A 27,086-nucleotide genomic window follows, 5' to 3' on the forward strand; every position below is an offset into this window, starting at 1 on the left:
CGCCGCACGATTTCTGTTCTCATCCTGAAGCAAAGTTCTTAACCTGAAGCACTATTTCTGGGTTAGCAGAGTCTGTAACCTGAAGCGTCTGTAACCTGAAGCGTATGTAACCCGAGGTACCACTGTATTAATTCATCACTTAACTTATATAAAATCCTAAGCCAATCAAATACCTGCAAGCTATTTCCAATTAGATGAACTTAACAGCTTTAACCAAATAATCATTAAATTTTGTCCATTCTTCCTCCCACATTTCATCCCCTGTGCTGAAAACCTTTTCTTCAGCTTTGGAGGAATTGCAGAGTGCTACATACAACAGGAACCTAGTCAAGCAGGCGAATCCTTTGTCTACAAGCTTGCTTTCATCGCCACCCAGTTCCACCCCTCCTCTATTCTCTCTCTCTCTCTCTCTCACTGGACTACATCTCCCAGCATGCTCTTCCATCTGCGCAGAGAGGAAGGGCAGTAAGTTCAGAGGCATTTCTCTGCCCCCACCCTCCCCTCCACCCGGCCACAACCCCCCAATCAGCTTTGTTAATTCCACAAGAGGGAGGGGGAAAGGACCAATTCCTCCCCCTGCCTCTCAGCATCCTTCCTGGTCCATGACAGAGGAAGCAGCTGAAGATGGGGGACCAAAAGGTAAAAAGATGCTGATGCGAGGGATGCAGAGGGAAAAAAGAGGGAGGATACAGGATGCACCAACCAGGAAGCTGAGGACGATGGAGAGATGGAGAGATGCTCGCTTTGGGCCAAAGGAGTTTCTGTCTCCTCCCTTCATCTCTGCTTTGTCATCCTCGTTCCCCGTCGACTTTGCATCTTAGGGGAGGTTGCAAAGCTGCGGAGTTTGGGAGTTGCCTTTGCAGACTGAGATGGAAAAGGCAGAGAGGGGGTTAAGGAGCGCGTTTGGAGAAAAGGTGCGACGGGGAGGCGGGTGTCTGTCTGCGTTGCCTCTCAGGCTGCGAGGACAGGCGCTAGTACGGTGGGGTGTGCCTCCAAAGTCAAGCAAAATAAAATCCCTACAGGTAGAAAGCTAGGCCTTCTCCCGCTATCCTGCTTCTCTGTGTGCAAGGATTTTTTAAAAAAATGTAGAAGAGAGCACTGCCAAAGCGGTGTGTCTATTGTGCTAAAGGAACCGGGTGTTTGGCTCATAAAAGACAGCTTCTTTGTGTTCAGGCTTCTCATGAGGACTAGAATCTTCCTTAATTTTGTAGCTGTGCCATAGCTGAGTGGCAGAACATTTGCTTGGCAAGCAGAGAACCGGATTCAAATCTTGGGCCTCTCCAAGGAAGGGTGGGAGATGTTCCATGGCTGAAACTTTGGAGAGCTACTGTGAGTTAAGATGGACCAGTGGTTTGGCTAGGGGGAAACTTAGAATCATAGAATTGTAGGGTTGGAAGGGACCCCAAGGGTCATCTAGTCCAACCCCAGGCAATGCAAGAATGTATTTTTAAAAGTATGGTTGTCTTAAAGATATGCAATAAATGGAATCGCAAAGAGAAATGTTTTGCCTGTCCGGTGTTTTAAAAATCCTTTATCAGGAGTCTTACAATTTTGACCTATGTTCCGTTTTGCAAAATTTGAAACTCATGTGCCCACTCAACCGCTTTGATCAGCAGGTGCCACGCAATAGTCGCTCCACATTTAATAATAATTTACTGCCTCTTGAGCTCAAGCAAGGCTTCTTCATGTTACCTTTCCCAGAGCCTGCCTAAAGCATCCTTGCTTGGGCAAGCCTACCCAGATTTTTAGAAAGCTGAGCTAACTGTGATCTTTTCCAGTATTTTAGCTTTTGTATGTTTTAAAATTGGGCTGTAGTTTTTCTTGGTTTTATTGACTTACCTGTTTTATAAACCACTTTGAAGTTATTGTTGTTGTTTTACAATCAAGGGGTGTGTAAATTTTATGACATAGAGATAGAGATGAGAGAGATAGATAGATAGATAGATAGATAGATAGATAGATAGATAGATAGAAAGATAGATAGATAGATGGATGGATGGATAGATAGATGATAGATAGATAGATGATAGATAGATAGATAGATAGATAGATAGATAGACGATAGACAGACAGATGATAGGTAGATAGACAGACAGATATAGATATAGATAGATAATAGACAGATGATAGGTAGATAGACAGACAGATATAGATATAGATATAGATATAGATATAGATATAGATATAGATATAGATATAGATATAGATATAGATATAGATATAGATATAGATAGATAATAGACAGATGATAGGTAGATAGACAGACAGATATAGATATAGATATAGATAAATAATAGACAGATGATAGATAGACAGACAGACAGACAGACAGCTATAGATATAGATAGATGACAGGTAGATAGATAGATAAATAGATAGATAGATAGATAGATAGATAGATAGATAGATGATAGATAGATGGATAGATAATAGAGGATAGATATAGATAATAGACAAATGATAGATAGATAGATAGATGATAGATAGATAGATAGATAGATAGATGATAGATAGATAGATAGACAGACAGCTATAGATAGATGATAGACAGACAAATGATAGATGATAGATAGATAGATAGATAGATAGATAGATAGATAGATAGATAGACAGATAATAGACAGGCAGATGATAGACAGACATAGATAGATGATAGATAGATTATAGATAGATAGATAGATAGATAGATAGATAGATGATAGATAATAGATGATAGATATAGATAATAGACAGACAAATGATAGATAGATAGATAGATAGAAGATAGATAGATAGATAGATAGATAGATAGATAGATAGATAGATAGATGATAGATAGATAGATAGATGATAGATAGATAGACAGATGATAGACAGCTATAGATAGATGATAGACAGACAAATGATAGATGATAGATAGATAGATAGATAGATAGATAGATAGATGATAGATAATAGATGATAGATATAGATAATAGACAGACAAATGATAGATAGATAGATAGAAGATAGATAGATAGATAGATAGATAGATAGATAGATGATAGACAGCTATAGATAGATGATAGACAGACAAATGATAGATGATAGATAGATAGATAGATAGATGATAGATAAACAGATAGTTGTTTAGGATTTGTGTGCCCTGCCTTTCACTGGATATATTATTGATTTTTTTTATTGTTTACTTGTCACAGCAGTTTCATGACAATTTGAAAAGCAAATTTTAAAAAGTTTCATTGAGAAAGTGGGAGCGTATCTGACCTCCCCAGGTAGCTCAGTGGGCAGAGCATGAGACTCTTAATCTCAGGGCTGTGGGTTCGAGCCCCACGCCAGGCAGAAGAGTCCTGCATCACAAGGGGGTTCGACTAGATGACCCTCGGGTGTCTCTTCTGACTCCACAATTCTATTATTATCGTGAATACTCAATAGCAAGGACACCTGGGTGGTTAAAGTGTCGTCAGAGGGCATGGAAGGAATGCACGAACACACGCAAATAAAAGAAACCGTTGACTCAAGGTGTTTTTTTTCCCTAAGGACGCCCTTAGGAAGATCATCACCACCCTGGCTGTGAAAAATGAGGAAATCCAAAATTTCATCTACGTCCTCAAACAGATGCTGCAGAACGTGGAGGTAACTTGGCTGAGGGTTCAGGGGTCAGCAGAGTTTGATTTCTGCAGTGAGAGGTCCTGGCGCAGACCCTCGTCAAAGGAAGTTGCATGACTGTATAAACAGCCTACTAGGTAAAGGGTAAAGGGACCCCTGACCATTAGGTCCAGTCGTGACCGACTCTGGGGTTGCGGCACTCATCTCGCTCTATAGGCCGAGACAGCTGGCGTTTGTCTGCAGACAGCTTCCGGGTCATGTGGCCAGCACGACTAAGCCGCTTCTGGCGAATGGAAATGCCTTTTACCTTCCCGACGGAGCGGTACCTATTTATCTACTAGCACTTTGACGTGCTTTCGAACTGCTAGGTTGGCAGGAAAAACTTCCCTAGGACTGGGCAATATTTGGTTTCCAACTTCGTGATATATCACCATCTAAACATCATAATATACCAATATATCACAATATCTAGAACAAGGCTGGAGCCATGTCGAAGGATGGGCTGGCTTCACGGTTCTCCCCGCACTGTGATTTTTGCACAGCACACACAAATATGATTTGCAATATAAAGGTAAAGGGACCCCTGACCATTAGGTCCAGTCGTGACCGACTCTGGGGTTGCGGTGCTCATCTCGCTTTACTGGCCAAGGGAGCCGGCGTACAGCTTCCAGGTCATGTGGCCAGCAGGACTAAGCCGCTTCTGACGAACCAGAGCAGCGCACGGAAACACCGTTTCCCTTCCCGCCGGAGCGGGACCTATTTATCTACTTGCACTTTGACGTGCTTTTGAAATGCTAGGTTGGCAGGAGCAGGGACTGAGGTTTGATCTCCTTGCAGTCCATGGGACTCTCAAGAGTCTCCTCCAGCACCAGAATTCAAAAGCATCCATTCTTCGGCGATCAGCCTTCTTTATGGTCCAGCTCTCACTTCCATACATCACTACTGGGAAAACCATAGCTTGAACTATACGCACCTTTGTTGGCAAGGTGACGTCTCTGCTTTTTAAGATGCTGATTTTAAGATGCTGGTTCCATATCTATTTCATCCCAAAATTCCTTAATCTTTTTGCATGTCCACCACATATGCAGTATAAATCCCACTGTTTTTCCACATCTACAGCATTTATATGATACATTTTTGTATCAAGTTCATACATGCCTGATTTCATCTTGCCAGGCCAATTCGGACCGAGTCCAGCAAGACCTTGAGGCAGAGTTCCAGTCGCTGTTCACCCTGTTAGATGAGCTGAAAGATGGGATGCTGATGAAGATCAAACAGGATCGAGCCAGCAGGACTTACGAGTTGCAGGTAAGGGGCTCCTGAGTTGTCTGGCCAGAGTGGTCCATGCTCTGGTTATCTCCCGCTTGGACTACTGCAATACTCTCTACCTGGGGCTACCTTTGAAGGTGACCCGGAAACTACAACTAATCCAGAATGCTGCAGCCAGACTGGTGACTGGGAACAGCTGCCGAGAACACATAACACCGGTCCTGAAAGACCTGCATTGACTCCCAGGACATTTTCGAGCACAATTCAAAGTGTTGGTGCTGACCTTTAAGGCCCTAAATGGCCTTGGTCCAGCATACCTGAAGGAGCATCTCCACCCCAATTGTCCAGCCCAGACACTGAGGTCCAGCTCCGAGGGTCTTCTGGTAGTTCCCTCCCTGCGAGAAGTCAGATTACAAGGAACGAAGCAGATGGCCTTCTTGGTAGTGGCGCCCGCCCTGTGGAACACCCTCCCATCAAGGAGATGAGTAACTATACAACCTTTAGAAGACATCTGAAGAGAGCCCGGACACTGAGGTCCAGGTCCAAGGGTCTTCTGGTGGTTCCCTCACTGCGAGAAGTGAGGATACAGGGAACCAGGCAGAGGGCCTTCTCGGTGGTGGCACCCGCCCTGTGGAACGCTCTCCTGTTCAAGGTCAAGGAAATAAACAACTACCTGACTTTTAGAAGACATCTGAAGGCAACCCTGTTCAGGGAAGTTTTTAACGTGTAATATTTTACTGTATTTTTTGTTTCTGTGGAAGCCGCCCAGAGTGGCTGGGGAGGCCCAGCCAGATGGGCGGGGTATAAATAATAAATTATTATTATTATTATTATTATTATTATTATTATTATTATTATTATTATTATTATTATTATTATTACCTGCATGGACTGTCTCACCAGAGAGCGTATACTCAGTCTGCTTAATTCCTTCGATGACCAGGCAGAACCCTGCCTCAGACATGCTTGCTATAACATCTCTCTCTCTGTGTCTCCTTCTTCTGTTCCACAAACCACTCCTTGCTCCAGAACCAACTGGCTGCGTGCACAAAAGCCTTGGAGAGCTCTGAGGAACTGCTGGAAACAGCCAACCAAACTCTCCAGGGGGCTGAGAACCATGACTTCAACCAGGTACAAAGAGCTGCTCGCTCGACTTGCCTCCCGGGGCAATGGGCTCAGTGGTTCGGGGGGTGGGTCAGGTGTAGAGAGCTTGGAGGGTAGTCTCCCAGCCCACATATTTTGGAGAAACGGGGTTACCGTATTTTTCGCTCTATAAGACGCCCCAGACCATAAGACGCACCTAGTTTTTGGAGGAGGAAAACAAGAAAAAATATATTCTGAATCTCAGAAGCCGGAACAGCAAGAGGGATCGCTGCGCAGCGAAAGCAGCAATCCCTCTTGCTGTTCTGGCTTCTGGGATAGCTGCGCAGCCTGCATTCGCTCCATAAGACGCACACACATTTCCCCTTACTTTTTAGGAAGGAAAAAGTGAGTCGTATAGAGCAAAAAATACGGTAAATGGTGACGGAACAGATGCAAGGCTCTGCAAAGCCTGTGTAACTTTGGAAATATTTTGGGATTTTTGTTGACACAGAGCCCAAACCGGCCAGCACTTCTGTGGGAATTTAGGTGGGGGAGCCTGTAAACCACTGACAAAGAGCGAGCGGATGAGAAATAAGGCCATCATTATGAGATTATTATTATTGATTAAATGTGTATCCCGCCTGAAATATACTCGGAGTCAAGAGTGGATTTCATGCTCTGTATTCAGCTCATAGTGGTGAGGAGGAATGGAAGTTCCCCCAGAATATCTGCTTTATAGACATTATTTACACAATGGGCTGCACGTCATTGGCTAATTCCAGAATTCTCCTGTAGGCCAATCAGGTTGCGGATTCACTTCCACCTGGAGCTGGATTGGGTGGCTCCTGCGGACCAATCATACTGCTGCATTGTTCTAGGACCAATCAGACTGTTGCATTCTGAATCCTATTGTTCTAGGACCAATCAAACTGCTGCATTCTGGATCCTATTGTTCTAGGACCAATCAGACTGCTGCATTCTGGATCCTATTGTTCTAGGACCAATCAGACTGCTGCATTCTGGATCCTATTGTTCTAGGACCAATCAGACTGCTGCATTCTGGATCCCATTGTTCTAGGACCAATCAGACTGCTGCATTCTGGATCCCATTGTTCTAGGACCAATCAGACTGCTGCATTCTGGATCCTATTGTTCTAGGACCAATCAGACTGCGGCATTTTGGATCCTATTCAACTCAGTACATAACACCGCCCAATAACTGCAGGTCTCTGACCATGCATTTTAGGAACGGGAGGTTGATGGGCTTTTACGTTCAATCGCGGGATCATGAGTTCTGAGGCCGAATGGGGGAGAACGGAGGGGACAGACGAACGGCAGTTTCAGGGACTCTTTGCTGGGAGCAATGTGTTTTTAAACTTGGTTTGTGTGGGCATTCCTTAGTCTGGTACAGAGATGGAGAACATTGGGGAGGGCCCTCAACTAAAGGTAAAGGGGCCCCTGACCATTAGGTCCATTCGTGACCCACTCTGGGGTTGCGACGCTCATCTCGCTTTATTGGCCGAGGGAGCCGGCGCACAGCTTCCGGGTCATGTGGCCAGCATGACTAAGCCGCTTTTGGTGAACCAGAGCAGCGCACGGAAACACCATTTACCTTCCCGCCAGAACGGTACCTATTTATCTACTTGCACTTTGACGTGCTTTCGAACTGCTAGGTGGGCAGGGGCAGGGACCGAGCAATGGGAGCTCACCCCGTCGCGGGGATTCGAACCGCCGACCTTCTGATCGGCAAGTCCTAGGCTCTGTAGTTTAACCCACAGTGCCACCTGCGTCCGGGCGGATATGCCCAGAACTTACTTGACTGTAAAACCCATTATCCCTGACCATCGGCGGCTGGGGCAACACCTGGAAACTTGCAGGTTCTCCATCCCTGTACAGACAATGTGTTGGTGCTGTTTTCCTCATCTTGAATTATAACTGGTGACCCCCTTCCTTCCACCCTTTCTCTCTCTCTCTCTCTTTTACTCTTTCGCCCTCTTTCTTGCGCTTCTTTGAAGGCTGCTAAACAGATCAAAGACAGGTATGTTGCATTCCGGAAAAGCCTCTTGCTCCACAGGTTTTCTCCTCTGCCAAAGACCACGTTTAGACCAAAGGACATAAAATATATTGCCATGGTCCCTGTGCCCAGGCCCCCATCCCACACCCCTCCTGTCTTAGCCAATGCCCAACTTGGCTGCGGACAGTGGCGTAGCGTGGGTTGTCAGCACCCGGGGCAAGGCAAGTAATTTGCGCCCCCTAACCCATGGATTTGCGCCCCCTAACCCTAACCCCCAGATGTTGCGCCTGGTGCGGCCGGCCCCCCCTGCACCCCCCACGCTACGCCACTGGCTGCGGATCAATTTATTTTCGACTCACCCCCTGCCTTCTTCCCGAATTTCAGTTATGGCGGGCGAGAGACTTTAGTGGTTCATACGCAGCCTGGAGAAGGATGCTCAAACGTCTAATCTTCATATTATTCTTGGCCTTCCCTCCCCCTGCAAGGAAAGTCCTTGCATGGGCACTTTGTACGTGCTCAGAAGCAACCCGCCCCTTCCTGTACAGAAAGACTGAAACTCACCTTTGCTTGTAGTCAGGGAAAGACGCTTTGCGCATGTTCTGTGGCATTCTCTTCCCACCCACCCCCTAAATTGATTTATTGTTATTCACGTTTTATACTGTATTTTATGCTGTTTTTTGTTGCTAATAATAATAATAATAATAATAATACTAATAATAATAATAATAATTTATTTATACCCCGCCCATCTGGCTGGATTTCTCCAGCCACTCTAGGCGGCTTCCAACGGAATATTAAAATACAATAACCTATTAAACATTAAAAGCTTCCCTAAACAGGGCTGCCTTCAGATGTCTTCTAAAAATCTGGTAGTTGTTTTTCTCTTTGACATCTGGTGTTTTAAATAAGTGCTTTAAATTTGTTGTTAGCTACCCTGAGCCCAGTTTTTGAACCAGGAAGGGTGGGGTATAAATAAAAAAATTATTATTATTATTATGAAAAACCTTGGTATTCTCAGTGGCTGACCCCTCTCAAAGTCTGGGTTCTTGTATGTTTCACAATCTTTGCTCCAAGGCCTCTTTGCTTCGCCCCCCCCTCCATTTGTGTGGATGTACAGTGGTACCTCAGGTTAGGAACTTAATTCGTTCCGCAGGTCCGTATTTAACCTGAAATTGTTCTTAACCTGAAGCACCACTTTAGCTAATGGGGCCTCCTCCTCCTGCTGCTGCGCTGCCAGAGCACGATTTCTGTTCTCATCCTGAAGCAAAGTTCTTAACCTGAAGCACTATTTCTGGGTTAGCGAAGTCTGTAACCTGAAGCGTATGTAACCCGAGGTACCACTATAGTTGGGATGAGGGTTGTCGTTTATTTCGGGGGGCGCTCTCTAACCAATTCCTCTCCTTCCCCCTCCCTTCGGACCCAATCCTCTGCAGCGTGACCATGGCGCCTGCGTTTCGGCTCTCCCTCAAGGCCAAGGTCAGCGACAACATGAGCCACCTAATGGTCGATTTCGGCCAGGAGCGTCGGATATTGCAGTCTCTGAAATTTCTGCCAGGTATTCGGGGTTGAACTTTATTACGGTCACAGACCAGGATAAAACAAACAAACAAACAAACAAAGATATAAATAAAATAGCAGGTTTTGTTTTGTTTTTAACCGATAATTGTTAGAGCAAATAAGGACAAAGAAACAAGCATAGGATAAAATATCTGAATAAAATACAAGATTAAACACGAATAATGGATGGGGGATGTCAGGGAACTGCTATCAGTGCCGGAGGGAGAGAGCAAAAGCCAGAGGGATCCCAGAGAGCGTCCCGGGATTGGGAGAGGCAGCCCATCTTCTGGGGAAGAGAATCAGCGTAGCACCAGTGGAGAAGGGGGGCAGATGGGGGAATCGGCGAGGCGATCCCATGACTCCTTGCCGGGGACCAGCGCGGAGAGTAAGGGTCCTCCGCTGCCTACGCCCTCCTTGCGCAGAAGGCTTTCGGGCAGAGAGAGTAGGAGGAGACTAGGCGTCACAGAGCTTCTTTGCTGGAAGAAGTTTAAGAAACGCCCACTGACGGATTCTGCCAGCGATTGAGACAGTCACGGGCGAGTGGCTGCCCGGACAGAAAAGGTTCACTCAGGAAACCCAGCCAGGTGTTGGCACCGGCTTACGCACGAGCAACCCCTAGAACCATTACAGGTAAAAACTGATAATTAAAACAGATAAGAACTAAAAACAAGCAGTTAAAGCAACTGTAGGAGCAGAAGAACTAAAAGACTTGCAGTTAAAACAACTGTAAGAAGCTGCAGAGTAGAAGTCTCTGAAATAGAGGACACTCACAACATTAAAAACTGTTGTGCAAATATGGTTAAAACAGACAATTTAAACAATGTACAACAATAAATTTAGAAACAATGTACAACAATAAACTATCCCAGGGAGTTGACTCAGAGTCACCCATGGAACCGAGTTTGGGGATTTTCATGCCGGACTATTTTGAGTTGGGCGATGGTCTGCGCCTACAGATTTGTACACAGAATCTGGCGACTGTCCAGGTCATCTTCTGATCTTTGCCTAACAGCAAAAGGTCAAATTTTTGCTTTTGCGGGAGGCCGGCAAGCCTCACCAGCAGGGGATCAATGATCTTACTACGTGCCTCTTCATAAAAGGGGTTCCTGGATGGTTAGCATGTCAGGCAAGTACTGCGAGGGTGCTGGGTTCGAATTCCCACTTGCTGGCTGACCGTCTATCAGCCTAACCTACCTCGCAGCGTTGTCGCGTTGTCATTTTACCCAAACTTTTTCCTGGTGCTGTGCAAAGTTCTAAGACGACAACACAGTCCCTGCCATAGATACAAAGGGGACAGAGCTGGAGGGAGGGCGAAAGAAGCAGATTCGTGCACAAATTCTCCCTAAGATTTTTGTAATTATTTTTTGTGTGTGTGTGTACCGTTGTACATAGATGCAGGTGGCGCTGTGGGTTAAACCACAGAGCCTAGGACTTGCCGATCAGAAGGTTGGCGGTTCAAATCCCCACGACAGGATGAGCTCCCGTTGCTCTGTCCCTGCTCCTGCCAACCTAGCAGTTCGAAAACACGTCAAAGTGCAAGTAGATAAATAGATACCCCTCCGGCGGGAAGGTAAACGGCGTTTCCGTGTGCTGCTCTGGTTCACCAGAAGCGGCTTAGTCCTGCTGGCCACATACCCGGAAGCTGTACGCCGACTCCCTCGGCCAGTAAAGCGAGATGAGCGCCGCAACCCCAGAGTCGGTCACGACTGGACCTAATGGTCAGGGGGTACCTTTACCTTTGTACATAGAAATGAGCAAACCAGTGATATTTTAGGGAGCAGGCTAGCAGGCGGGGCCCATGACTTACATCATAGGAGCCTATACAACACAAAACACTGTTGCTGTAGGTTTTATTTTATTTGTTTTTTATCTTATATTTTGGAAATGTACATCCAGTTTTTTAAATTTTTTTGGGGGGGGACCCCAAGAGAGTGGGGCCCTAAGCTATAGCTTGTTTAGCTTATACGTAAATCTGGCACTGTATCCTGATCTATAATTCTGGGCACCTATTCTCTCTGATTGTCCACTTGCAAATCTAGTCCCCAGTGCCCCGGAGATAGACACGGCCGAATCTTTGGTGGCTGATAACTGTGTGACTCTGGTTTGGAGGATGCCCGAAGAGGACAGCAAGATTGACCACTACGTACTAGAGTACCGTAGGACGAACTTCGAAGGTCCCCCCCGGGTCAAAGAAGACCAGCCATGGATGGTCATCGAAGGAATTAAGCAGACTGAGTATACGCTCTCTGGTGAGACAGCCCATGCAGGTTATAATAATAATTTATTATTTATACCCCACCCATCTGGCTGGGTTTCTCGAGCCACTCTGGGCGGCTTCCCAAAAAATATTAAAATACTGTAATACATCAAACATTAAAAGCTTCCCTAAACAGGGCTGCCTTCAGATGTCTTCTAAAAGCCTGGTAGTTGTTTTTCTCTTTGACATCTGAATGGAGGGTGTTCCACAGGGCAGGCGCCACTACCGAGAAGGCCCTCTGCCTGGTTCCCTGTAACTTCGCTTCTCACAGTGAGGGAACCGCCAGAAGGCCCTCGGCGCTGGACCTCAGTGTCCGGGTTGAATGATGGAGGTGGAGACGCTCCTTCAGGTATACTGGATCGAGGCTGTTTAGGGCTTTAAAGGTCAGCACCAACACTTTGAATTGTGCTCGGAAATGTATTGGGAGCCAATGCAGGTCTTTCAAGACCGGTGTTATATGGTCTCGGCGGCCGCCCCCAGTCACCAGTGTAGCTGCTGCATTCTGGATTAGTTGCAGTTTCTGGGTCACCTTCAAAAGTAGCCCCACGTAGAGCGCATGGCAGTAGTCCAAGTGTGAGATAACCAGAACATGGACCACTCTGGTGAGACAGTGCGCAGGCAGGGAGGGTCTCAGCCTGCGTACCTGATGGTTGCAGGTGTTATAAGAAAAAACTTCTCCCTCTCTCTGAAGGGGTATTCCAGAGCCCATATAGAGTCCTTAAGTGGGTTCACTATAGGTAGGAGAAAATAACAGAGGCCAAGCAGAGAATATTGAGAAGGAAAGAGGCTAGTAAGCCTGATCTTTATTAAAGAAAATAAACTGTTGCAACAGGGTCCCCACCCACCACACGCAGGAGGGAGGAGGAACCCAAAACAATGGTGCCCAAGCCCATATAAAGACTTTTGAAATTGCCCACCCGGTAGCCCAAGACCACCCCCTAAAACATCACACATATGTTACAGAAGGAGGTGGTCTCTGGCAGAAATTTGAGAGTGTTGTTTCTCTCCTGTCTGCCAGTTACCTGATAATAATGCCTTACTTGATTGCATTTTCTGGGTAGCCTGGCCGTTCTTTTGAGATGGTAAATACTTAGTTCCTGAATCTCTTAGGCATATTTATTATGTGTGTTCAGCTTAACAGATACTTGCCAGACTGTATTTGCAAAGAAAGAAAGTCCAAAGACAATTGGAAAGCTTTTCCAATTTCCTTCCTCCTTGCAGAGAAACATTTGAGGTCAATTTAGGAGAGTCAAAATGGCTTCAGGATTGCCCTCCTGTACTATTTCAGACACGTGGTTTATATACTTGTGTATGTGTTTGCCTTGCACATTTATGCACATTTATTTTATATTTGAGACCTTAGAATTCTTATAACGCAGGTTTTGGGGAGCACCTATACACAATTATAGGGACGCGGGTGGCACTGTGGGTTAAATCACAGCGCCTAGGACTTGCCAATCAGAAGGTCGGCGGTTCGAATCCCCGTGACGGAGTGAGCTCCCATTGCTCAGTCCCTGCTCCTGCCAACCTAGCAGTTCAAAAGCACGCCAGTGCAAGTAGATAAATAGGTATCACTCCGGCGGGAAGGTAAATGGCGTTTCCATGCGCTGCTCTGGTTCGCCAGAAGCGGCTTAGTCCTGCTGGCCACATGACCTGGAAGCTATACGCCGGCTCCCTTGGCCTGTAAAACGAGATGAGCGCCGCAACCCCAGAGTCAGTCACGACTGGACCTAATGGTCAGGAGTCCCTTTACCTTTACCTTTATACACAATTGTCGGCCGAGGAAGTTGACCCTTTGTCCGTTTCCCTCTGCAGGGCTGAAATTTGACATGAAGTACATGAATTTCCGCGTCAAAGCCTGCAACAAAGCTGTGGCAGGAGAGTTTTCTGAGCCGGTCACTTTGGAAACGAGAGGTGAGCGTTCGCTGGGAAGGCCTGCCCTTGCAAAGACTTCCAGACTCGACTAGCGAGAGGGAATGTTGTTAAAATGGCAGCGTCAAAATGGGCAAGGTTTGTCGGCCAAAGTAGGAACCCACCGCAGACCCACCACTTCCGGCCACAAACTTGTGGGACTTGTGGCTCGTCCTGGGCCTGAGAACAACCTTAGCCCTTCCCCCAAACAAAGGATAAATATTAGGAGATGTTTCTTAATGGTAAGTCTGTCTTGGGAGCTGGTAGGATCTTCTGCCTTAAGTAGAGGGCCAAGTTATTTCAGTGACAAACCAATACGGCATTTATAATCTATAAAATAATTGTTATTGTTGTTGTTGTTGTTGTTGTTGTTTATTACTTATAACCCACCCATCTGGCTGGGTTTCCCCAGCCACTCTGGGTGACTCCCAACAGCATATTTAAAAAATGATCAAACATCAAACATTAAAAACTTCCCTAAACAGAGCTGCCTTCAGATGTCTTTTAAAAGTAAGATAGTTACCGTATTTTTTGCTCTATAAGACTCACTTTTTCCCTCCTAAAAAGTAAGGGGAAATGTGTGTGCGTGTCTTATGGAGCGAATGCAGGCTGCACAGCTATCCCAGAAGCCAGAACAGCAAGAGGGATCGCTGCTTTCACTGCGCAGCGATCCCTCTTGCTGTTCTGGCTTTTGAGATTCAGAATATTTTTTTTTGCTGTTTTCCTCCTCCAAAAACTAGGTGCGTCTTCTGGTCTCGTGCGTCTTATAGAGTGAAAAATACGGTACTTATTTCCTTGACATCTGATGGGAGGGCGTTCCACAGGGAGGGTGCCACTACCAAAAAGGCCCTCTGCCTGGTTCCCTGTAACCTCACTTCTCGCAGGGAGGGAACCACCAGAAGGCCCTCGGAGCTGGACCTCCATGTCCGGGCTGGATGATGGAGGTGGAGACGCTCCTTCAGGTATAGTGGACCAAGGCCATTTAGGGCTTTAAAGGTCAGCACCAACACTTAGAATTGTGCTCGGAAACGTACTTCAACATTAACAGAACAGCAGATAATCATCATCATCATCATCATCATCATCATCATCTAAGCACTGTTGAAACAGAGGCAAAATGAATTATGCTTGGACCATCATGGATGCTTTAGTTGAGATTTCTGCATTTCATGGGTTGGACTGGATGACCCAACTCTATGATTCGATGGCTCTCCAATGAGTCGCTAGAACCCGCCTTTCTCTGCCCTCAGCTTTCGTGTACCGCCTCGATGCCACGACCAGCCACCAGAATCTCAAGGTGGAAGACCCCAGCGTGGAATGGGACGCCATGGGTGGGAAGGTGCAAGACATCAAAGCTCGAGAAAAAGACGGGAAGGGCCGTACCGCGTCGCCAGTTAACTCCCCAGCCAGGTAAGACCTCTTGCCTCTATCCTAGGGGTAGCGAACATGGTACACCCCAGATATTGTTAGATTCCAGCTCCCATGACAGCCTACGGACATACAGAGAGCCAGTGGCCTATTAAGTCCAGCATCCTGTTTTCACAGGGGCCCATGGGAAGCAGGGACGCAGGTGGCGCTGTGGTCTAAACCACCGAGCCTCTTAGCCTTGCCGTTTGGAAGATTGGCGGTTCGAATCCCCACAACGGGGTGAGCTCCCGTTGTTCTGCCCCAGATCCTGCCAACCTAGCAGTTCAAAAGCACACCAGTGCAAGTAGATAAATAGGTACCACTCTGGTGGGAAGGTAAATGGCGTTTCCATGCGCTCTGGTTTCCGTCAAGGTGTCCCATTGCGCCAGAAGCAGTTTAGGTATCCTATTCGGAATAAGGGAATTTCTCTTAAAAAAAGGGAAAAGTTGACAGCTATGCACCCAACCTTCCTATGGTCTTTATAGGGATGTGGATGGCGCTGTGGTCTAAACCACTGAGCCTCTTGGGCTTGCCGTTTGGAAGATTGGCGGTTCGAATCCTCACAGCTGGGTGAGCCCCCGTTGCTCTGTCCCAGCTCCTGCCAACCTAGTAGTTCAAAAGCATGCCAGTGCAAGTAGATAAACAGGTACCACTCTGGTGGGAAGGTAAACGACGTTTCCGTTTTCTGGTTTCTGTCACGGTGTCCCATTGCACCAGAAGCAGCTTAGGAATCCTATTCGGAATAAGGGAATTTCTCTTTAAAAAAGGGAAAAGTTGACAGCTATGCACCCAACCTTCCTATGGTCTTTATAGGGACGTGGATGGCGCTGTGGTCTAAACCACTGAGCCTCTCGGGCCTGCCGATCGGAAGGTTGGCAGTTCGAATCCCCGCAACTGAGTGAGCTCCCGTTGCTCTGTCCCAGCTCCTGCCAACCTAGCAGTTCAAAAGCATGCCAGCGCAAGTAGATAAATAGGTACCACTTTGGTGGGAAGGTAAACAGCGTTTCCGTGCGCTCTGGTTTCTGTCACGGTGTTCCGTTGCGCCAGAAGCGGTTTAGTCCTGCTGGCCACATGACCCGGAAATCTGTCTGCGGACAAATGCTGGCTCCCTCGGCCTGAAAACAAGATGAGCACCACAACCCCAGAGTCGCCTTTGACTGGACTTAACCATCCAGGGGTCCTTTACCTTTTTACCTTTACCTAGACGGACCTATAGACTGGTTTAGTGTCAAGGCAGCTTTCTGCGCTCCTAAGAAGCCTTAATAGGCCAGAGATTGAAATCTTTGCTCCCCCTCTCCCCTGCAACAAATCCAGGTCCAAAATATTGGGTGCCTGTCTCAGAGTAGAGTTCTCCGCTACCTCTTTCCCCCTCACTCTCTCCTTCCTCTCTTCAGGTGTGTTCAGTCTCCCAAAAGGATGCCCACGGGCCGCAGTGGAAGAGACCGCTTCACGGCCGAATCCTATACCGTGTTGGGTAAGAAGCTTCCCTGCCCAGAACTCCAGCTGCTTTTTGTGTTTTCATCGCTTTATTTTTTTGCTGTTTGTTCGTCACCGGGGAGGTCTCAGGGCAGTTCACAGAAAAGATATATAAAGTCAAAATAGAAACAATAACCCAATAACACCCCCCTCCCAAAAAAGAACCACATTTTTAAAGGGTAAAGGATGTCAATCAGGTTAACCAAAGTCCTGGTGCCTAAAGGTGCGTAATGAAGGCGCCAGGCGAACTTCCCTGGGGAGAGCGTTCCACAGATGGGGAGCCACTGCAGAGAAGGCCCTGTTCTCGTGTTGCCACCCTCCAGACCTCTCAAGGAGGAGACACACGAAGGAGGACCTCAGAAGATGATCTCAGGGTCTGGGTCGGTTCATATGGAAAGAGGCGGTCCTTGAGGTATTGCGGTCCTAAGACATTTAAGGCTTTATAGGTCAAAACCAGCACTTTGAATTGGGCCGGAAACTCATTGGCAGCCAGAGCAGTTGGGCAAGGATCAGTGTAATATGCTTAAACCATCTTGCCTGGATTCTGACCGCTGAATTCTGCACCGGCTGAAGTTTCTTAATAATAATAATAATAATAATAATAATAATAATTATTATTATTATTATTATTATTATTATTATTATTATTATTATTATTATTATTTATTTATACCCCGCCCATCTGGCTGGGTTTCCCCAGCCACTCTGGACGGCTTCCAACTGAATATTAAAAACAGTACAGCTTCAAACATTAAAAACTTCCCTAAAGAGAGCTGCCTTCAGATGACTTTTAAAAGTAAAATAGTTGTTTATTGCTTTGACATCTGCTGGGAGGGCGTTCCACAGGGCAGGCGCCACTACCGAGAAGGCCCTCTGCCTGGTTCCCTGTAACCTTACTTCTCGCAATGAGGGAACCGCCAGAAGGCCCTCGGTGCTGGATCTCAGTGTTCGGGCTGAACGATGGGGATGGAGACGCTCCTTCAGATATACTGGACCGAGGCCATTCAGGGCTTTCAAGGTCAGCACCAACACTTTGAATCGTGCTCGGAAACGTACTGGGAGCCAATGCAGATCTCTCAGAAACGGTGTTATGTGGTCCCGGCGGCCACTCCCAGTCACCAGTCTAGCTGCCGCATTCTGGATTAGTTGTCATTTCCAAGTCACCTTCAAAGGTAGCCCCACGTAGAGCGCATTGCAGTAGTCCAAGCGGGAGATAACTAGAGCATGCACCACTCTGGCAAGACAGTCCGCGGGCAGGGAGGGTCTCATCCTGCGTACCAGATGGAGATGGTAGACAGCTGCCCTGGACACAGAATTAACCTGTGCCTCCATGTTCAGCTGTGAGTCCAAAATGACTCCCAGGCTGCGCACCTGGTCCTTCAGGGGCACAGTTACCCCATTCAGGACCAGGGAATCCCCCACACCCGCCCACCCCCTGTCTCCCAAAAACAGTACTTCTGTCTTGTCAGGATTCAACCTCAATCTGTAATAGTCTTCAGAGGCAGCCCTACGTATAACGCATTGCAGTCATCTAACCTTGAGGTTATCAGAGCATAGATGACAGTAGTTAGGCTATCCCTGTCTAGATAGGGGCGTAGCTGGGACAGCAGCCGAAGCTGATGGAAGGCACGCCAGGCCACTGAGGCCCCCTGAGCCTCGAGCGACAGCAAAGGATCCAGGAGGACCCCCAAGCTATAAACCTTTTATTCAAGTTGGCACCTCTGTCCACAGAATACATTTAAAGTACCCGTGCTACTTTAGGGAAGGGTAAACAGCACGTCCCATGATTGCCACATGCTTTCAACGTGCTTTAGATATATGGTGAGGATGGGACTATACCGTACTTTCCCGTGTATTTTTTTTTTACTCTAAAATAAAGTTTAAAATTGGGGGAGGGCGTCATTTTAACATATAAATTATAAAATGTACCACAAAACCTATCACTTATACAATCTTTTTAGACTTCCATTAGCACCTCTGATGATCCACCATTTTGACCACTTCTTACGCATTTCTTAACTTTTTAAATATTTTTTTAAAGTCATATTTATTAATTTTCAACCGTTTAAACACAACAAAATAGACAAAACAAAAAAAAGCATGACACAATAAGACACAAACCATTTAACACACAAAACAATTTCAATATCTTATCTTTCATTCCCTTATTTCCACGACCTCCTCACACCTCCCTTTTTGTACATTTCTTAACTTTATATTGCCTTTACATCTCTTAACGAATCATCCTCCCCCTTCTCCATTTTTGCAATACTTCCAATAATACTCCTCACAAAACTTCTTGCAAACCTACAAACGTCGTTTGATCTTCACAAATACTTTTCAAATAGTCCATAAATTTACTCCAGTCTTCCGTGAATTTCTGGTCCCGCCGGTTTCGAATCCTTCCTGTTAGTTTATCTAGTTCTGCATAGTCCATTAACTTCATTCTCCATTTTTCAATCGTCGGTAATTCTTCTTGCTTCCATTTTTGGGCCAGTAATATTCTTGCTGCTGTAATTGCATATAAAAAGAGCTTACATTCCTTTCTATTTATATCACTCCCAACAATGCCCAGTAAAAATGCTTCTGGTTTCTTTATAAATGTATATTTCAACATTTTTTTCAACTCATTATATATCATCTCCCAGAAGCATTTCACCTTTTTACATTGCCACCACATGTGATAAAATGTTCCCTCTTTTTCTTTACATTTCCAAGATTTATTACTGACTTTATACATTTTTTTCATCTCATTATATATCATCTCCCAGAAGCATTTCACCTTTTTACATTGCCACCACATGTGATAAAATGTTCCCTCTTTTTCTTTACATTTCCAAGATTTATTACTGACTTTATACATTTTTTCCATCTCATTATATATCATCACCCAGAAGCATTTCACCTTTTTACATTGCCACCACATGTGATAAAATGTTCCCTCTTTTTCTTTACATTTCCAAGATTTATTACTGACTTTATACATTTTTTTCATCTCATTATATATCATCTCCCAGAGGGCGTCTTATACACAGATAGTACATATATGGGATGGGCAATAGGTTGCAGCTGTGAGTAGGAGCTTTTCAGTGGCGATTGGGTAGGTGATTTGTGGCTGCCGGCGCTTGTTTTCTTCTGCGACTCGTGCGATTGGCAGCGTTTGTGAGCCGGGTGAGTGATTTTCGGCATTCCCCTCCAAAATAAAAAAGCTCAACAGCTCTGGGCCATCTCTCCCCGTTTGATAAAATGGGAGGCCCCCCACCAAAGTAGGGGGCGTCTTACACATGAGAAAATACGGTATTTGGGGAAGGTAGCTGAGGAGATCCCATGCCTTGAAGCCCAGCCTCGATCTGACGGCAGCCCCCTTCCTCTGCGTTGCAGGTGACACGCTAATTGATGGGGGTGACCACTACTGGGAGGTGCGATACGACCGGGACAGCAAAGCTTTCGCCGTTGGGGTGGCTTACCGGACTCTAGGCAAGTTTGACCAGCTGGGCAAGACGCCTTCATCTTGGTGCCTCCACCTCAACAACTGGCTTCAAGTCAGCTTCACTGCCAAACACAACAACAAATCGAAAATCTTAGACGTACCGGTCCCGGACACCATCGGCATATACTGCAATTTTCACGAAGGTGAGATCTCGTGAGCTGCTTCCGGGAAATAATAATTCCTTTCAGGCTCCCATTCCATATTTGTCCCCCTCTGAGCTAAGCAACGCAGCAAAGCAATTTGGAATGTGATACATACCGTATTTTTCGCTCCAAAAATTAAGGGGAAATGTGTGTGCATCCTATGGAGCGAATGCAGGCTCCTTGGCTTCAGCGATAGCAACTCAAAGCCTCCGAAGCGCAGAGGGAGAGCTCCCCCCACGCTCCGGAGGCTTCGCGTTGCTTTTGCTGAAGCCCCCAGAGCACAGCAGGAACTTCTTCTGCGCTCCGGGGGCTTCAGGCAGCTATCCGCAAGCCTTCAGAGTGGACATGCAGGGGGATGTCAAAGAGAGAGTGTTGCGTGCCTTGTGCTTTTGTTACCTGAACAGGTAAGGTCACACCCACCTCTAGTCACATGCAAAGGAAGCATGTCCCAGCCCAGGAGGTAACAGGAAGTTCCGACTGGCTGGACCAAGCATCCCCCTGCATGTCCACTCTAGGAAAACAAAGAATGTTGTACTTGACTGCTACTTACGTATCACATCCCACAGCACAGCCCCTGAGAAACGGGCGTCTTTCGAGGCTCTGTTTTCGCGGGACCCAAAACAGGACATCCTGGGAGATCTGGGGTGTCCTGTGACAGTTGATGGGTATGCATCAGGCCACGGCAAAAACCTTATCACCTTCCATCTGCTGACCCTAAATACAGTGGAGACGCCTGCTTCTTGACTTCCTCCAGCAAGCATTGTTGGCAGAGGGACTCAGGGGGCCGGGTGGCAGTTTCGCCAGCAATGTGCCGCTGAGTGGGGCTGACATTGCATTCTGCTCCTCATGCCAGTCCTGGGCAATGGGCACAGGTGGCGCTGTGGTCCAAACCACTGAGCCTTTTGGGCTTGCCGATCAGAAGGTCAGCAGTTCAAATCCCCATGACGGGGTGAGCTGCCGTTGCTCGGTCCCTGCTCCTGCCAACCTAGCAGTTCGAAAGCACGCATGGGGGGAAAGGCTCAGTATCTTTGGGCCATCTCCCCTCATTTTCTTAAAATTCAGTCCCCTAAAATAGAGGTGAGTCTTGTATATGAGGGCGTCTAATAGACGGGAAAGCCAGTGTGGTGTAGTGGTTAAGAGCGATAAACTCGTAATCTGGTGAACCGGGTTTGATTCCCCGCTCCTCCACCTGCAGCTGCTGGGTGACCTTGGGCCAGTCACACTTCTTTGAAGTCTCTCAGCCCCACTCACCTCACAGAGTGTTTGTTGTGGGGGAGGAAGGGAAAGGAGAATGTTAGCCACTTTGAGACTCCTTCGGGTAGTGATAAAGCGGGATATCAAATCCAAATACGGTAACTCTTCGATCTGGTTCAGCTGGGTGCTTGTCATCTGTGCCCTTTGACCGGTTATTGCCTTTTCCTCTTGCCTCAAATGGATCCTTCCTCTGTTGTCCCAATTTGCAGGTTTCCTCTCGTTCTACAATGCCAAAACCAAACAGCTCCTGCACACTTTCCGGGCCAAATTTTCCCAGCCCGTCCTTCCGGCGTTCATGGTAAGAGTTTTGGAGTTTGTGCCTTTATCCGCTGGAGAAAAACAACAGTTGTTGGCGGAGTAGCTAAACTGCAGCTAGGAAGCCAAATCATGTGCAATGCTGACTCTTTCCTCGAAATTAGAACAATGTTCCGAACACTTGTTAAAATATTCGAAAGCTTTTGTATGCGCAACATATAGGGAAAGAAATATATATGCAAATTATTGGCGTTCACATCAAGGCCGGATTCAGGTTTGATGAGGCCCTAAGCTACGGAAGGTAACGGGGTCCTTTATATGTCCAGCTGTCCTTTGTCAACAACAAATTGTCGCTGTTTTTTGTGTTGAATATATACTACATGGTCATTTATGGACCTCATAGGGATCTAAAGCCATTTGCACATCACAAAATATGTATTTTATCAAAGGAATGGTTGAACTGAAATACAATTAAGAAGAAGTATATTACAGTGGTACCTCGGGTTACATACGCTTCAGGTTACAGACGCTTCAGGTTACAGACTCCGCTTTCCCAGAAATAGTGCTTCAGGTTAAGAACTTTGCTTCAGGATGAGAACAGAAATCGTGCTCCGGCGGCGCGGCAGCAGCAGGAGGCCCCATTAGCTAAAGTGGTGCTTCAGGTTAAGAACAGTTTCAGGTTAAGAACAGACCTCCGGAACAAATTAAGTACTTAACCCGAGGTACCACTGTATTTGAGACCTTAGAATTCTTATAACACAATCCAAATCATGCAAACACACAGAAACAAAATGGACAATGTCACGAGATACTTCCCATGAGAGTCCAGGGGTCAGCAAACTTTTTCAGCTGTGGGCCGGTTCACTGTCCCTCAGACCTTGGGGGGGGGGCAGACTATATTTTGAAACAAATAATAATGAACGAATTCCTATGCCCCACAAATAACCCAGGGATGCATTGTAAATAAAAGGACACGTTCTACTCATGTAAAAACACGCTGCTTCCCAGACCATCCGCAGGCCAGATTTAGAAGGCGATTGGGCCGGATCCGGCCCCCGGGCCTTAGTTTCCCTATCCATGCATAAGACCAAAATTAACTGTTCGCATGAGAGTTACTGGGAAACATTCTGGAATTAATGCATTCAAGCATTCCTAACGTTCACTATCTCCTGCCAACCTAGCAGTTTGAAAGCACGTCAAAAGTGCAAGTAGATAAATAGGTAGCACTCCAGCGGGAAGGTAAACGGCGTTTCCGTGAGCTGCTCTGGTTCGCCAGAAGCGGCTTAGTCATGCTGGCCACATGACCCGGAAGCTGTACGCCGGCTCCCTCGGTCAATAAAGTGAGATGAGCGCCGCAACCCCAGAGTCGGCCATGACTGAACTGAATGGTCAGGGGTCCCTTTACCTTTACCTTTAACGTTCACTATAATTAACCCAGATTCCCTTTTCCTAATGCCCTGGCTATTTTCCCTCTTTTATGTTAGGTCTGGTGTGGCAGCTTCCACGTCTACTCGGGTTTGCAAGTCCCCAGCGCCATTAAATGCCTTCAGAAGAGGAACAGCGCCACGAGTAGCTCCAACGCCAGCCTGTCTTAGAAACGTGCTACTTCCCTCGTTTTGCAGGATTGGGATCCTCTGGCCGCAAGAGAGGCCTTGGGCAACTCCCAGCTGAATAAGGAAGCAGACTCTTAACTACAAATGTTGTGGGTTTGGGGTTTTTGTGTGTTTTCAATAACGGTTTGCACCACCCTCCCAGGCGCTCTTGACCCATGCCAAAGCAACGGGGTTCGGGGGGGGCTGGACTTTTGCTTAAAACACGCTCACGCCATGAATGTATTATATCGTTTTATCTGCCTAAGATTGTAAAAAACGTTGTCAATTAAGGGGAAGGGGGCTCCCCACCACCACCACACCAAATCTCCACTTTTGCCTTCGACGAGATGTGGGGCAGAAGGTTTTGCATGGTCAGAAATGTATGGAAAAGGCTGGGGGGGGGGGGAGAGAGAGAAAAGACCAGCCCGCAAGGCTACCGTGTGTACAGCCCATGCTGTGTTTTGTTCTGGTTTTGTTTTTTTAAAAGACATTCTGCGGCGACTCGGTCCAAATCCTGACGTTATGCAAATGAAACGAAGTAACACGGAGTCCTGACGTTGCATAATTTGTTTGCAGGGGGGGAGGATAGCGCAGGCTGTGAATGGTGTCGGCGGGCCCGCACCGCTGCCTATTAGCTTTTTTAAGTCTTTGGCAAGGGCTGGTGCACACAGGGCAGGGCAGCTGTCTACCAGCTCCATCTGGTACGCAGGCTGAGACCCTACCTGCCCGCGGACTGTCTTGCCAGAGCGGTGCATGCTCTAGTTATTTCTCGCTTGGACTATTGCAATGCGCTCTACGTGGGGCTACTTTTGAAGGTGACCCGGAAACTACAACTAATGCTGCGGGTTAAACCACAGAGCCTAGGACTTGCCAATCAGGCGGTTCAAATCCCTGTGACGCGGTGAGCTCCCGTTGCTCAGTCCCTGCTCATGCCAACCTAGCAGTTCGAAAGCATGCCAGTGCAAGTAGATAAATAGGTACCACTCCGGCGGGAACGTAAACGGCATTTCCGTGCGCTGCTCTGGTTCGCCAGAAGCGGCTTAGTCATGCTGGCCACATGACCTGGAAGCTGTACGCCGGCTCCCTCGCCTAATAAAGTGCGATGAGCGCCGCAACCCCAGAGTCGGCCACGACTGGACCTAATGGTCAGGGGTCCCTTTACCTTTACCTTTAATATTGGGCCACATCAGACCCTATGCCCGTATCACATAGTAAGGTCTCCTCTGATTGGCAGAAGTCTTTTTTTAAAGGGGAGCTGTCAGGAACTGAACCCGGAACCTTGTGCAATGGAAAGCCGGTGTTTGGCCTCCTCCAGCACGAACCAATTTGTACAGTGGTGCCTCGCAAGACGAAAAGAATCCGTTCTGTGATTCTCTTCGTCTAGCGGTTTTTTCGTCTTGCGAAGCAAGCCCATTGAAGGATTAGTGGATTAGCGCTATTAGCGGCTTTTAGCAGCTTTTAGCGTCTTATCTGCTGATCGGATCAGCTGATAAGTGGCTTAGCGGCTTAGAAAAAGGGGGGAAGGGGGAAAACCCCACAGGAACTCGCAAGATATTGTCGTCTTGCGAAGCAAGCCCATAGGAGTTTCCTTTTGCGAAGCACCTCCAAAACGGAAAACTCTTTCGTCTAGCGAGTTTTCCGTCTTGCGAGGCATTCGTCTTGCGGGGCACCACTGTACCAAGTTGTATTATTTGTCCCTCTGGCTCAGTACTGTGAAGACTGAGCAGCCAAGTCCTCTGCAAGGAGTATTTCACAGTCCAACCTTGCAACGAGGCTGGATTTGAATCTGGAGCCTAGCAGCTGCCCTCCCTCTCTTTTAAGGAACAACAGCTCATTTTAGAGCAGACTGAACAACAACAAGCAACACGTCGGCTAATAATATACTGACAAAGTTTTTATAACAGTATACCGTTTCAAAATTCATAAGCAGAAGACATATAATATGTGCATAGACTCACAAACTAAAAAGAATCAAATAAATGTTTCGTGAACAGGAATGGTAGGGGTGGTAAGTCACTGTGAAATGGAGGCAGAATAATAATAATAATAATAATAATAATAATAATAATAATAATAATAATAATAATTTATTATTATTATTTATACCCCGCCCATCTGGCTGGGCTTCCCCAGCCACTCTGGGCAGCTTCAAAAAAAATATTAAAATACTGTAATACATCAAACATTAAAAGCTTCCCCAAACAGGGCTGCCTTCAGATGCCTTCTAAAAGTCTGGTAGTTGTTGTTCTCTTTGACATCTGGTGGGAGGGCGTTCCACAGGGCGGGTGCCACTACCGAGAAGGCCCTCTGCCTGGTTCCCTGTAACTTGGCCTCTCACAGTGAGGGAACCGCCAGAAGGCCCTCGGTGCTGGACCTCAGTGTCTGGGCGGAACGATGGGGGTGGAGACGCTCCTTCAGATATACGGGACCGAGGCCATTTAGGGCTTTAAAGATCAGCACCAACACTTTGAATTGTGCTCGCAAACGTACTGGGAGCCAATGTAGGTCTTTCAATGTAGGTCTTGGCGGCCGCTCCCAATCACCAGTCTGGCTGCCATGTATAGAATGCCTTTAGTCTAGAATGCCTTTCCACAGTCTATATCCTACAAATATGAGATGATGGGTGCTCCAAACGTCGCAATAGGGTGCTCCAATCACAGCAGCAGACAGTACGGTTCTTCCAGGATAATGAACTGTTTCAATGATAAATCTTCACCAGTGAATTAATAGCCCCCCAAATGGCCTTGGATCAGCTATCACTAAAAAGTGTAGCGAGCTGATCAGAAACATTGCTGTTTGGAACATGGTCAGTGGCCCTGAGACCCTTTAAAATGACAACGTCCTTGACTGCCTGCTCGAAAGCTCCCTCTAGGTTTTGATCATGCATTTATTACGGTTTGTGCTCAAGATGCTATTGGGGAGGTCAGATGTGCTCCCGATTTCAGCACTGTTTCTTCCTGCCAAAGTTTGGTCAGCAATTGGTGCATATCCTGCACATAGCTGTCAACTTACAGATTTGAAAATAAGGGACCAGCAGCCAAAATAAGGGACCTGCAGCCTCACCTGTTCCAGGCACTCCAGTCTTCCTGTCCTCTTGCGGTCTGGTCAGACTCATGCTGGTCGCTTCGAGAACACTGTCCAACCAACTTTGTAACCAGAGGTTCAACTGAATAGAATCTGAATCGCATGCACCACAAGGCCTATGCAGCCTCAACTTAAGATGGCTCCCCGGCCTGGCTTTGCACTGCAAAGTTTGCAGCAGCACGTGCAACAAAATGGCGTCCAGCATTCAAAAAACCCCTCAGCTTGCATTATCTAGCCACACACAAGGCATGCAAGCTCCACCCCCCAGTCGTTCTTAGACTTCTTATTGGGTGAGCAACACAGCCAAGCAACACAGTTGGAGCCTCCCTCCTCCCTGGCCGACAGGGAGGGAAGGAGAGGAGCTGCTTCCTTTGAAATTTAAGGGACATCATTTAAGGGACATCTATCAATAAGGGACAGCAGCGGGACATGGCGCTGGAATAAGGGACTGTCCCTTCAAATAAGGGACACTTGACAGCTATGATGCTGCAACTCCCTGCTGCAATCCCATGACCTCTTTTACACCACAAACGTTCTGGTTTATATTTGCCCCCCCCCTTTTGTTGCCCTACCTGGACAGCAGTCATATGGTGGCATAATGGGGGGAACCATTGCAGAACAGAGTACCTCCTTAATCTACAAGCTTGTAGAGTGGCTGGTTGGTTTTTTTAGAAAGCGACTCTTTCATACCACGCAACCAGCTTCCAGC

At 46.9% G+C, this 27,086-nt stretch overlaps 1 protein-coding gene across 1 annotated transcript; it reads left to right on the forward strand.

Moving 5' to 3' along the window:
- Positions 1-501: 501 nt before the first annotated feature.
- Positions 502-25,236, forward strand: FSD1 (fibronectin type III and SPRY domain containing 1). Its single transcript, XM_081177857.1, has 14 exons — positions 502-639; positions 3,517-3,612; positions 4,762-4,893; positions 5,884-5,985; positions 7,953-7,975; positions 9,385-9,506; positions 11,548-11,757; positions 13,581-13,679; positions 14,927-15,086; positions 16,478-16,557; positions 19,941-20,192; positions 21,656-21,744; positions 23,186-24,629; positions 24,976-25,236. Exons 1-13 carry the CDS (start codon positions 625-627, stop codon positions 23,294-23,296), a joined length of 1,491 nt encoding a protein of 496 aa, XP_081033983.1. The 5' UTR covers positions 502-624; the 3' UTR covers positions 23,297-24,629; positions 24,976-25,236.
- The last annotated feature ends 1,850 nt before the right edge of the window (positions 25,237-27,086 follow it).

The sequence above is a fragment of the Podarcis bocagei genome, assembly GCF_964188305.1.
Source record: "Podarcis bocagei genome assembly, chromosome: 18".
In the NCBI taxonomy this organism is placed as follows: domain Eukaryota; kingdom Metazoa; phylum Chordata; class Lepidosauria; order Squamata; family Lacertidae; genus Podarcis; species Podarcis bocagei.